General features: G+C 53.9%; 1 protein-coding gene across 3 annotated transcripts; it reads left to right on the top strand.

Moving 5' to 3' along the window:
- The first annotated feature begins 304 nt into the window (after positions 1 to 304).
- LOC119138214 (disks large homolog 5-like) lies at positions 305 to 12,692 on the top strand. 3 transcript variants are annotated; one of them, XM_037278034.1, is made up of 33 exons: positions 306 to 1,024; positions 2,356 to 2,424; positions 2,736 to 2,910; positions 2,988 to 3,131; positions 3,983 to 4,166; positions 4,253 to 4,509; positions 4,572 to 4,878; positions 4,964 to 5,194; positions 5,617 to 5,801; positions 5,874 to 5,999; positions 6,062 to 6,194; positions 6,267 to 6,391; positions 6,450 to 6,625; positions 6,695 to 6,798; positions 6,881 to 6,973; positions 7,119 to 7,898; positions 7,984 to 8,107; positions 8,201 to 8,327; positions 8,407 to 8,522; positions 8,595 to 8,678; positions 8,772 to 8,907; positions 8,984 to 9,146; positions 9,215 to 9,348; positions 9,413 to 9,547; positions 9,626 to 9,794; positions 9,874 to 10,022; positions 10,115 to 10,285; positions 10,350 to 10,546; positions 10,665 to 10,808; positions 10,892 to 11,019; positions 11,114 to 11,223; positions 11,773 to 11,882; positions 11,994 to 12,692. In XM_037278034.1, exons 1-33 carry the CDS (start codon positions 715 to 717, stop codon positions 12,095 to 12,097), a joined length of 5,700 nt encoding a protein of 1,899 aa, XP_037133929.1. In that variant the 5' UTR covers positions 306 to 714; the 3' UTR covers positions 12,098 to 12,692. The 3 variants fall into 3 exon arrangements, with proteins under 3 accessions (XP_037133928.1, XP_037133927.1, XP_037133929.1); XM_037278033.1 differs by having other exon boundaries at positions 305 to 1,024; positions 6,062 to 6,391; XM_037278032.1 differs by having other exon boundaries at positions 305 to 1,024; positions 6,062 to 6,391; positions 10,350 to 10,579.
- The last annotated feature ends 145 nt before the right edge of the window (positions 12,693 to 12,837 follow it).

Below are 12,837 nucleotides of genomic sequence, written 5' to 3'. Positions count from 1 at the left end.
AATATTTGTTTGGTGCACTTTTTCTGTCTTAATGCTAACACACAATAAAAAATACCATAGACCAACTAACAAGTTTGTATTGAACTGACACTGTAACAATACTTATGGGCATATATTCTTTATCCTCTGCAAAACAACTGCTATTAGTGTAGTAGCTATCTAGCTATCGCGATAGCTGACCGTACCTCGTTAGTCTACGTAGCCGCGAGTGTTGTAGCACGACTCTATGTGTTGCGTTTCTATGCTCTGTTGACTGACTGTGCGCGAGCCAGGTGCGTCCAACCACCAAGCCCCGCCCTCTTTTAAACCCTAAAAAAAAAAAATCCCGTGCTTCGAAACACGAGTGCTCCAATTTCTTGTACTTGTCCGTCTCGTTCTTGCTCTTACCCTTGTTTTGAGCAAGTTGGCATTACTTTCTGCCCATTTTTCAAACATGTCCCAACAACTGCCGTGCCCTTCGGAAGCGTCTCGGAGTGCCGATCGAGCTGGGCTTTGACGACGAGGGGAGGGACAGAAAAAGAAAAGGGGGAAAAAGTGTTGTCATCTCGGCGCCGTCAACAAACATGGCTACTCGTCGTCTAGCACCAACCGAACCAGGTCGGCTCTCCTTCTTCTTCGTCTTCTTTTTCTCGCTAAAAGCTTCCAAAGTCTTTGGCCGAAGGATTTGATTAGCCTGAAGCGAGCCGAGGCTGTTGGTGGACGTGGTGGGGAGCCATGGATCCGCTGCACAGAGAGTTTCTGCAAAAGTGTCATCACAACTTGGCAGAGTCCGTCACCGACGCCGACCAGCTCGTGGAGGTCCTGTCCCGGGGAGGCACGCTGAGCACAGCCGAGCGACACGAACTGACCCTCGGCAGCGGCGCCGGCGGGGAGAAAGTGGAGCTCCTCGTCAAGATTCTGCTCCGCAAGGACCGAGACCACTTCGCCGACTTCTGCTCAGCCCTGGAGGAGACCAACCCGCACCTGCGCTCGGTGCTGCACACCGGTACCGGCACCACTCCCGGGCCCTTGGACCACAGCACCGGTAAGATGCAAACTTGCAGGAGCTAGTCTCGAAATCATTGTTGGCCAACTTTTATGCAGCCAAAGTGTGATTTGAAGTAAGGAGAGGTCCTTCATTTGAACAAAAGTAGTCCTTTGGTGCCATCTTGTAACTTCTGTAGGCAATGACAAGTCATTTTAGGGGTGTCAAAAGAGAAAATATGCCTGTGATTGGTGACCAGTCAATCACGGGGTCTATCCAGCGTCTGCCTGTTTTAATGGAGCTAAAAGTCAATCTAACCATTAGGCAAATCAATAAGTCCTGCAGGACAAAGGGTCAACATGGACACACACAAAAGAACAATTCGTTTTGCTTCCTTAACTGTGAAGTTCAGGGAAATTCACTGGCAATTATTGGGAATTAAATGAGATGTTATTCAAGCGTAAATATCAATATTTTATTTTGTCATAACGAGCTCTCCTTGCCCACAGGCGAGGGCATCGCAGCAGATGTGTGATTAACAAAATAACATTGATGCAAATTTGTCAGCACCCGCTTTGCGACTCCACTCTGCTGTCAGCGAGCTTGAATGGCGACGTGCCAACGATGCACGCCTACTGCCCGCATTTATTCCTCGGAAGACGGGCGTTGCGCCGTGAGCTACCCTTGCCGGCTTTTGACCTTTTTTTTTTCTTTTTTTTTTTTTTTTACCGTGTTTCACAATTAGGCAGCACACGTGGCAAGCCGTTGCGACGATGCGCAAAAGAACAGCAAAAGTGGGCAGAGTCGACAGGGCGGACAGGTTCTTCCGGTGTGTGCGTGCGTGCAAAAGGAGCGAACAAGGCGTGAAGATACTTTCTCCGGGCTTGCATGTTTAAAATCATTTGCAAAAATGGTTGTGTCCTCAAGGCCGTAAAATCCGGCTCTGTGCTTGTGTTGCATTCAGCCGTGTTTGGCCTCTCCATTTCAGCCACTTTGATTTGTATTCAGGCTTGACAATAAGGACAGTGTTGAGCCTTTCCAGCTGACTGCCTTGCTAACAGAGTCTTCCTGCATCCAGTGTCTTGTGTTTGTGTCTCTCGCGAGTCACCCGGTGGGCTCTAAAGGAAGGGGTGGGGGGGACTTCCACCAGTCCACCGTGTCATCTTGTCAGCGTAGATAAAAGGCCGCGGCCTCTTCGGGGCCCCGGTTGGTCGCTATTCAAGGTCGATAATTAGCGACGCTCACCGGCCCGATCGGGGAAAGTCCCACCTTGGTATTCCCCCGGCTGGCTCTTTGTGTTTTTGTGGTCCTTTTGCTTTCTTTGGAGGCCTCGAGATGTTCGATCCGAGGCCGCAGATGGTCACCATGTTTGTGTTTTTGCTTCCCGGCAGGGTCGGCGTCCAGCGTCTTGTCCGCCATGCCCTCGGATTCCGAGAGCAGCGGCTCCCTCAGCAGCGCCGGTGAGTTAGTTGCGTGGTGAACTTGGTGGGGGAAATCCGGGCCTTGTATTAGCCAGTGGTCCGGCCCGGCCCGGCCGGCTCCGTTGAGACTGAGCGAGCACATGCTGCTGATTACACAGATATGAGAGGGATTTAGTGACGCCGCGCACACATGCACACAGAGCGGCTTCTTTTGCTCACTCCACCATGCCGCCTGAAATAGAAAGCCAGCTTTGGGTCACGGCGCCAGCGCGTAAAGTTATGCCAGATAGATTCCTCCGACAAGTTCCAAGGAGTGGCTGCTTGCGGTGCTAGCGTCTCGCCCGTTTCAGGTACGCCAACTCCGACCTCTTCGCCACCGCCGCCGCCGGCCTACGCGGATGCTACGCGGCCGCACGACAAGATGGAGACGCTCCTGTTCCAGCTGCGCCACGTGACCCGGGAGCGCGACGAGCTCCGCAAGCGGCTGGCGCTTTCCTCGCCCGGGAGCACTTTTGACGACTGCAGGTAGTAGCGGCGTCGCGGCCCGAGTGTAAACAAAAGTGGCAAGCGGGTAACCACGGATGTCTGTCTCTCTTCAACAGGCCCAACTGGAAAGCGGGCCACGACTACGAACGTCTCAAGCTGCAGTGCATGAAGGCCATGGCCGAGCTGCAGTCGCTGCAGAACCAGCACAGCGGCACCCTCAAGAGGTGCGAGGAGGCCGTCAAGAAGGCAGACTTCTACCAGTGAGTGCTTGTTTTTTTATTTGCAGCAGATTGCAAGTTTGGAAGTAACTCCCGCCCGCCCACCCGTCGCAAAGAATACACGCCAAATGAGGCTCTCTAATTAGCGTGCGGACCTAGATGCCACAGGCGCAGCATTTCTTGTCGCCTCCTCGGGTTTAGGAATGAAAACGGAATAGGGAAGCCGGCCGGTGGGTTTGTTTGCGAGCGCTCCCCTCCCCAGCGACATCTGGCCAGACGTTGGCGGCTCAAGATAATTATTGAGATTATTGCCGCGCTTAAGCCGCTCCTTCTCGTTTACTTTGCGTGCAAAGTCATGGCATCAAATCGGAACTTTTTTTTCCCTCATATGTTGTTGTTATTATGATCTTGCAACTTTGGCTTGACTGGATTTTCATAAGCTCCTCTGCTATAGTTGAGATTTGCTTCTCTTTGGATTGCAGTTTTGTTTCTCAACTTGATTTTGCTGTTTTGACCTGTTGTCACGCACAAGCCACATCAATCACAGAGTTCATTTCACGCACTGTCCTAGTTGCATAAGAGCATCATTTGAAGTCATTAGCTCGGTAATGAGCTCCAAGAGAGAACATCTGGCTTTTTGACACACTCAACCACACTGACTATTTTTAGCCTGCCCAACTTCTGGGAAAACTATATTCTCTTTGCCGCTAACCTGTTTGCTCCGTTGTGAAATCAGCAAAGTGCGTTCAGACAAGCCAACCTCTCTTTTTGTTGTTGTGCAGGACAAGAGTAAAAACAGATTCAAGACATTTGACCATTTAATCCGCACATTGTTTCACGTGTCACTAGAGGGCGTGGACATTTGACATCTGAGCTCGTATTTTGTTTTTCAGCACGCTGCACAGCCGGCTGGCGGGCGAGCACGGCCAGCTCAAGGATGAGCTGGAGGCGCTGAGGCTGGACAACGTGCAACTGCGGCGCCAGCACGACCACGCCAAGCACAACTGCGAGGAACTGCGCCGACTGCGAGACGACCACCAGCGAGAGGTGGCCGACATGCGCCTGCTGCATCGACAGGTAGCCGGCCAGCGGGGGGCGCCGAGCTCACCGTGGAGAAATGACACATCCGTGCATCCTGCTTGACTTTGCGCCTTCGTTTCTAGGCCATTCGGGAAGGCTCCTCGGACGCCCTCAACAAGTTGTACGACTCGGCCGTGGACAAACTGGAGAGTGTGAGGAGCGACTACGAGGGCCTGCGCAAGCGCTACGACGACGAGACGGCCGACCACGACGCCGACCTGAGTCGCCTGGACCATGCGCAGGAGGAGAAGCGGCGCCTTCAGAAGCAGCTGGACGTGCTGACCAAGCAGAGGGACGCCGCCGTCCTCTACCAGCAGCAGTACTCCTCGTCCATACGCACGTACGTAAGGGAAAGGGGGAAAAAACACTGGCGAGTATGTGACTTCCTCTGGCCCGCCCCAGGTTGGACCAGCAGGAGCTGTCCAAGGCAGCCACGCAGAATGTGGAGCTTCAGCGCGAGATGGAGCGGCTGCAGACGGAGGCCACTCGCTTCAAAACACAGCATCTTAAAGCGGCCAAAGAGTGCGAGAAGTACAAGGACGAGCGCGACTCGGTCATCAGCGAGTACCGGCTGATCATGAGCGAGCGCGACCAGGTCATCAAGGAGGTGGAGCGGCTCCAGTCCGGGCTGGAGCTGGCCGAGGCCAAGCTCAAGAACACGTCCTCGGAGCGCCGCGTGGCCAACGAGGAGCTGGAGGCCCTCCGACAGGTAACCAACCGACTAAGTCGACCGCCCCCTAGTGGCCCTGGAAGGTGCATCAACCCATCAATATTGACGCTTTGTCACTTTGAAGGAACTGGCGTCGTCGCTTATGGACAGGGACCGAGCGCTCTGCGAGAAGAACGAGCTTCTGGAGAAGTACTGCCACGAGGTGAAGGACAAGGCAGAGGCGCAGAAGGAGCTGAGCCAGGCCTGCAAGGACATGGAGACGGTGCGCGAGGAGCGAGACGTGGCCCGCAAGGAGAGGACCGAGGCCATCGTCCAGCGGGACCGGCTGCTGCGCGAGTATTATCAGGCCAGACAGGTAGCACGCAGACGCCAGATTGATTCCCCCCCCATGACCATAATCCCTTCATGTCATCTCATATAATAGTCATATTTTTTAGGGTTGTCCAGCTGCTGGCACGCTTCCACTCATTTTGTTTTTTAATCCATCAGAAAATGATGGCATTCTCTGGAGGTCAAATAATCAATCCCAACAATAAGCGCCACAGGAATCAGTTCCAGCACAGGCTAAATTAATGCTTTCCCTAATGCCCTGTTAATTTTCTCCAGAGCAAGGCCAATGAGAGATTGCTCCTTAATTACATCACAGCTGACCTACTTTTCAACCGCAGCAACAACAAAAAAAAACCAACAAGTGAATGTGTATGATCAGAGCTCGTTACATTGGCATCCTACGTTACTTTTACGCTCAATCCAGTCGGCGTCTTTTCCCAAATGCAGAAACAAGACTCGGCCACTATGGACACAGAGCGAGCCAACAAGGAGATCGAGATGCTGAGGAAGCAATACGAGGCCGTGGGCCAGGAGCTGAAGGAGGCTCTGCAGGAGGCTGAGGTGGCCAAGTGTCGTAGGGACTGGGCCTTCCAAGAGAGGGACAAGATCGTGGCGGAGCGGGAAAGCGTTCGGTGAGTTTGCGGCCTTTCGAACGTTTTTGTGGTTGCCACGCGCCCAAAGTGAGTTTGCCGTCCCCGTCGCAGCACCTTGTGCGACAACCTGAGACGAGAGCGTGACCGAGCCGTCAGCGACCTGGCCGACGCGCTGAGGAATCTAGACGACACCAGGAAGCAGAAGAACGACGCCGTGCGGGAGCTCAAAGAACTCAAGTGAGTGAAGGGGAAAATGCATCGCCCAACTATATCGGCCTCACGTCGTCAACGTTGTGCAGGGACAAAATGGAGGACCAACTGGAAAAGGAGGCCCGCTTCCGCCAGCTCATGGCTCACAGTTCGCACGATTCCGCCATCGACATGGACACGGTGGAGTGGGAGACGGAAGTTGTGGAGTTTGAGAAGCACAGGGTGAGTCCAACGGCTTTGTTTGTTTCCATCCGCAGCCACTCAACAAGTCGTGTGTCTTTTGTTTTCACGCAGGACATGGACTTGGAAGCGCTGGGCTTTGACATCGCCGAGGGTGTGAACGATCCTTATTTACCGGGAGATTGCGGCGTCTTTGTCACTAAGGTGGACAAAGGAAGTCTAGCGGAGGGCCGCTTAAGGTGAGCGAGGATTTGTTGCTTCCCGTTGTCAAATAGAAGACAATTCAATTGCGTGCAGGGTGAACGACTGGCTGCTAAAGATCAACAACGTGGACCTGACCAGCAAAGACGGGAAGCAGGCCGTCAAAGCCGTGCTGAGTGGCGAGGGCGTGATCAATATAGTGGTCCGCCGCAGGAAGTCGTTGGGGGGCCGGGTCGTTGCTCCTGTCCAGATAAACCTCACCGGACAAAAAGGTTTGCAACAATCTGCCCTGTTCTGGTGCTAACCGAATCGAAACGTGCCACTCTCGCTTGTCCTCTCAGACTGCGGCATCTGCCTGGAAAGCGGAGTCTTTGTCGCCTCGCTGGCGCCGGGCGGTCCGGCGGTCCGAGACAATCATCTGGCAGTCGGGGATAGGCTGTTAGCTGTGAGTGTGCTGGGCCTCAGGCGGCATTTTAGCCTCGTGGGAAAAACAGTAAAAACACAGGCTAACTGACCTAACGTTTCAGATTAACGGCATCCCGCTGGATAACAAGTCGCTGGCCGAGTGTGACGCTCTGCTGAGGACATGCCGCGAGTCGCTCTGCATCTCCCTCGCCAAGGTGACAGCTGCTCACTTCTTAAAAAAAAAAAAAAAATATTATTAGTTTGCTTTAAACAAAACACAAGTTGATCCATTTGAAAATAATGAATTGATATTCAGTATGTTTGGTATGTTCATGACATATCTGATTTGTTTGTGATCAGTTCCTGCCGCAGAGCTGCTCCGGCCAGAGTTTATATGAAACTCTGAGGGACTCTGAGAAAAGCTGCCGTAGCGCCGAACGCACGCAGCCCGACAGCTGTGCTTGCGAATTGGGGCGCGGCGAGGACGACGGAGCGCGGGGCGACGGCGGCGATGTCGCCGGCCTTCGTGGCGACTCGCTACACTCCCGCAGCCCCTCGGAACCCCTGGCGGACTTCGGCTACAGGAGGCGGGACTTCCACCGGCGGCCCTTCACCTTCACGCCCGCGTTGCCCCACTGCAGCGCTCCTGCGCCAAAGGCCGGCGGCGGCACTTGGCCCAAAGTCATCGGCGGAGCGTCCGTTCCCGAGTGCGCGCAGCTCTCCGTCTACAAGAGAGCCAAACAACGCAAGTCCATCTTTGACGCAAACCCTTTCAGGAGAGCGGAAGCGCCTCCAAGTTTGGACTACGTCTCGCTTTCTCAGCTGCCCAGACACTCGCCGCAGAGCTCGCTGGCCGAATCCTCCCAAGGTCCGCCCGGCGACACGTTCAGGTTCAAGCACTCGCAGCAGAGCAGCTCGGCGTCCGACTCCGCCGTCCCGGCTTCTCCCGGGCCCGTCACGGACGGGGAGGGCGGTCAGCAGCTCTACTACTCGGCCGAAGCTCCTCAAAGAGATTCCAAGACGCCGCCGGATGATGACGGGAGTCCACACCGGGAGCCAGACAAGAGAAGGTACCGGCCCAAATCGGCACCGGCGCTGCGGCGGAACGTTACACCGCTGCGTATCCCGCCTCCCGTGCAGGTTTGTGCAAAACACAGGAAAGAAAGCTGCAAAATAAAAATAGCTGCATCTCATGTTGGAGTCAACGATATCATCTGACCGCCAGATTCACAATTTCTCCAACGACGAGCACTCCCCCGAGCCCATGGATTTGTTGCGCTTCTCCCCGATGCGAAATAATCGCTACAGCATGCACCTTGCGCCGCCCAGCTACAGCAGCGCCGTTGCACGTAAGTCGGCAAAACGTCATCCGGCCGTGTTGGAGTAGTTTGTCTTTCCCACCGCCGCCGCCGTCTGTTTATAAAGTGACCATCATCTTTCAGAACCGACGCAGCGAGGCTTAGCACCGAGTCCGGCGAAGATCTCGGTGACGAGGAACACCGTCTACCCAGGCCGGAATAACCAGATGCAGAGCGGCAATTCCAACGTCCACGTGCGGTCACTTGCAAGGTGCCGTCCGTCTGCTGCACATTTTTCAAAACGTCTTTTGACAATCATTGAATGTCATGACGGCCGCTTGACGTTTTAGCGCCCAGCGTCACGGTCGCCACAGTGTGGACCTCTACCACAAGCTAACAGGGGACGTTGGCGAGAGCAGCCCGACGCCTCACGGCACCCACTCCCTCCCCTCCAGCGCCAGACTGGGTACTGTATAGACGCAACAATCTTGTAATACTTTTTTTTTTTCCCTCGCAATGACTCGTTTGTGTTTTTTAGTCTCCCTGAGCGCATTGCAGTTTAGGGCCGAGCGCATTCGAATCCCATCGACCCGTTACCCGTGCTCCACTGGATCCGATGCAGGTATGGACTGCGCTTCAAATGATGGACAAAGGTCTGGGAGCAGACAGTAAAAAAAAAAACCAAGTATATCACGCGGCGCTTGGCCACCCGCAGGCTCCCGTTCCGAGTGCAGCTCGCCTGCAACGCCTCCCACGTCCCCCGTCGGCTCGGGCGGCACTTTTTTTGTCAGTAGCCAATCGGCGATCTCCGTCCCCACGCGGCTCAGGATATCCACCAGCCGGAAGGACGGGTAAGTTGGCCCCATCTCGCCGCTCGTGATGGAAGCAAAAACATCATCATCAAACGTGTTTCGGGTCGTCCCCAAGGCCGTGTTCGGAGGAGCCGCGCAACTTGACGGTGCAGAAAGGAGCCGAGCCGCTGGGCATCTCCATCGTGAGCGGTGAGAACGGCGGTGTCTTTGTGTCCAAAGTGACTGCGGGAAGCATCGCTCACCAAGCTCATTTGGAGTACGGAGATCAGCTCTTGGAGGTACAAAAAAAGTGAGGGGGACGGGTGTTAAATTGACAGCCGGTGTGACAAATGTGGCCTGTGTCCAGTTTAACGGCATCAATCTGCGCAATGCCAACGAGCAGCAGGCGCGCTTGGTGATCGGGCAGCAGTGTGACACGGTCACCATTTTGGCTCAGTACAACCCTCACATGTTTCAGCTGGGCAATCACTCGCGATCCAGGTAGGCACCATCACACGCCGCGCTCCAAAGTCATCGACTGACCGCTACTCTTCCTCCTCCACAGCTCTCGCATGGAGTCCGTCGGCAGCCGGCCGACCCCGCGGGACAGCGGCGCCAGTACCCCGGACGAGCGCTCCTTGAGCGACAGCGAGCAGGACGAGGGCATGGCGACGCCCCCATCCACGGGGGCCGCCGCCAGGTAAGAGCTTCATCATTAGTAGTCACCGGTATTGGGTAACCCGGGGAATCTGGAAAATCATGTCGTGCTCCCGGCCAGGCTTCCTGTCGGCGCTTTGCCTCGTCTGGTCAGGCTGAAGAGGGTCCAGGGCGAGCTGGGAGTGCAGATCTGTGGAGGCAACCTCTACGGCATCTTTGTGGAGAGCCTGGATGAAGACAGCCCTGCTCAAACTCTCGATGGCCTTCTGCCTGGAGACCTGATACTGGAGGTATCTTCAGCAATGTCACATTTGTATGCTTTGTATTGATTCATGTTCATTCTTTTTTTTTTTTTTTTTCTCCCAACAGTACAACGGCATCAGCATGAAGAACAAAACCAAAGAGGAGGCTTATCTGGAATTGTTGAAGCCGGCCGAAACGATCACGGTCAAGGTTCAAAACTGCGTGGACGAGCTCGCCGCCATCAGAGAGCTACCCGGAGATGGATTTTTCATCAGGTATGCAAAGTCAGGACATTATGACACTCTGCCAAAGTGTGGAATTGGCGGAGCGGGCCACGACTCAGTGGGCGGTTTGCGTGTTCCGCCAGATCGCTTTACGAGAGAGCGGCCGACGTGGAGCTGGAGCTGAGCTTCAAGAAGGACGACATCCTCTACGTGGAGGACACGCTGCCCAACGGCAACTTTGGCTACTGGATGGCGTGGCGCCTTGACGAGAAGGCGCACAAGTTGGAGAGAGGGCAGATTCCCAGCAAGTTCATGTAAGTCAAGCCTGAAGAGAGAAGGAGAAGCGCTTCTCATCTTGACCCACGCCGCTCTCCCAAGGATGGACCAGGAGTTCTACAGGAGGCACGGCCTGGCCGACGTCAAGGACGACGGCAGCGGTGGCAAAAGCATGTCGGCCGCCGCCCGGAGGTCCTTCTTTCGCCGGAGGCTGAAGCACAAGCGCAACGGATCCAAGGACGGCAAAGACCTGATGGCATCCGAAGCCATGATGTCCGATTACTTGCCCATGGCCGAAGGTGAGACTTCTCGCCTCAACTTAGTTTCCGACGGGACGACCCAATTTTGTCTGTTGCTTGCCATGTGGATCAAAATGTTGCTGCAAATGACCAACGTTTTGTTTCGTTGCCTGCTCAGATGGCGCGAGCCTCGTGTATCAGCGGGTGCAGAAGGTGGAGTGCTCAGCCCCCAGACCTGTGCTGATCTTGGGGCCACTGGCCGAGGCCAGCAAGGACATGCTGGTCAACGAGGCGCCCGCCAAATTCAGTCGCTGTCCACCGGGTAAGCTGCACCGCCCGCCGAGAGTTCTCGGATGATTGAAAGCGTTCGCGACATCTCGTCACCGTCTCAATATCAATTGGCAGAGATCATGAAGGCGTCCCAGCAGGCTATCGAGCGAGGCGTGAAGGACTGCGTCTTCATCGACTTCAAGCGACGCAGCGGCCATTTTGACGTCACCACCGTGGCGTCCATAAAGGAGATCACGGAGAAGGTAAATGCGGCACACCTCGTCCACCACCCGCCCGTACGCTTCCTCAAAACGGGAAAGCCTTCACGTCGATTGCGTTTGAAACATTGTCTGGCAGGACTCTCACTGTTTGCTCGACATTGGGGCGCACGCCATTGAACGCCTCCACAGCGTTCACGTCTACCCCATCGTCATTTTCATCCGCTACAAAAATGCAAAGCAGATCAAGTGAGTACAAGCATAGCTTGTTTTGGTCGTTTTTTTTTTTTTTTCCCTCCTCATAATCAATCACAGCATCTCACAAACCCAACAAATACTACCCAATAACAATGCCAACCCACAGGAAATGATGACATCATTTGCCTTGATGTCGCTTTGCTGCCATCTTGTGGCAACTAAGACACATTTAAATGTATTGTTTGGCGTTTAATCCTACTTTTGCAAAGGACTCACTAAGAGAGGACTGATCCTTGATAATGGTATTTTATAGTCACGTAGTTACTTCCGCAAGCCGCACGTGTCCATAACACGCAGGAGGAGATTGATTCCCTCTAAGCCTCCCCTTCCGTCCGCGGCTGAGTGGCAGCTGTCCAGGGAAAGCCCGGTCAGGAACCCGTGGTGTCTCTTCACCGCGTGGGCGGCAACAGTGCTCCCCCCCCCATCCTCGAACACGCAGCGGCCTCGCGCTGTGTCCAAAGCCGAATGGGATCTTGGCGACCTTGCGCTGGCACGCTAACGCGGGTGGCTTGACGGCGGCGCTCTCTTGTGCGTCCTCAGAGAGCAGAAGGATCCCTTGTACCTGCGGGATAAACTCTCGCAGAAGCTCTCCAAGGAGCAGTTTGAGGCGGCCCAGAAGACGGAGCAGGAGTACAGCCGCTTCTTCACAGGTCCAAACTTGCACATTGACCAGAAGCACAACTCTGAATTGTGCACTTAATCCAGCCACAAATTCCCGCCCTCATAAATAACACCCACGCGGCTCTTTTTATTTTGATCAGGTGTCGTGCAAGGCGGCAGCGTGTCCTACATTTGCACTCAGATTGTCACCATCGTGGAGCAGGAGCAGAATAAAGTTCTGTGGATCCCCGACGGAGCGCCGTAAAACGGGTACCAAAGAAGAAAAAAAAAAAATCTGCACAACTTTATCATCGGGGTAAATGAACTGCTGACGCCACTGCCCGCAACCTCCACACACACACACACACACGAAACCAGAGTGATGTACTGTACCTCAAATAGTTGTTGACGCTCGTATGGAATACGACAGCAATATGCGTTTTTATCTAGAAGCACTCCTCGACACAATCTGGAGCACCTTCGCCCCGCTCACCAGATATTTGTCTATTTTTATCAAATCATGGAGATAGAGCTTAATGGTATTCAACATAGCAGACTTTTTCCCCACCCTCTGTTCATCATTTCAGGCCTCACATTATGATGTCAGCGTGCCACGCATTTTTAATATATTTATTTCTACGCTACAAGTGTAATACAAAGCGCATAACAGCAGCTTTTCACTTTGTGTGTGTTTTCTACTTGTTGTCAATTGCGTTTTGCATTCTTCCTTTAGCTGGGTTGCATTAAAGGGATGTTTGTCGGTTGTCCTGGTTAGCGACGCGCATCTTCCAACATTTCATCTGTTGGAATAACAATCATCTTTTTCTTTTGACTCTGATTAAAAAGGGTACGGACGATGACATGGTCAAATTTGTTTGTGCATTCTTTTCAAAGACCCTTTCTTGCATGCAATCCCAAAAAGCAATAAATAAAGTAGTTCAGAGGTTTGTCCACAAGAGGGCGCCGTCTACACTGACAACGCCGCTGCCTCTGACAAAAAAAGCT

This window comes from Syngnathus acus, chromosome 19 (genome assembly GCF_901709675.1).
Source record: "Syngnathus acus chromosome 19, fSynAcu1.2, whole genome shotgun sequence".
Classification (NCBI taxonomy): domain Eukaryota; kingdom Metazoa; phylum Chordata; class Actinopteri; order Syngnathiformes; family Syngnathidae; genus Syngnathus; species Syngnathus acus.
This window is presented reverse-complemented; position numbering and strand designations above follow the sequence as displayed.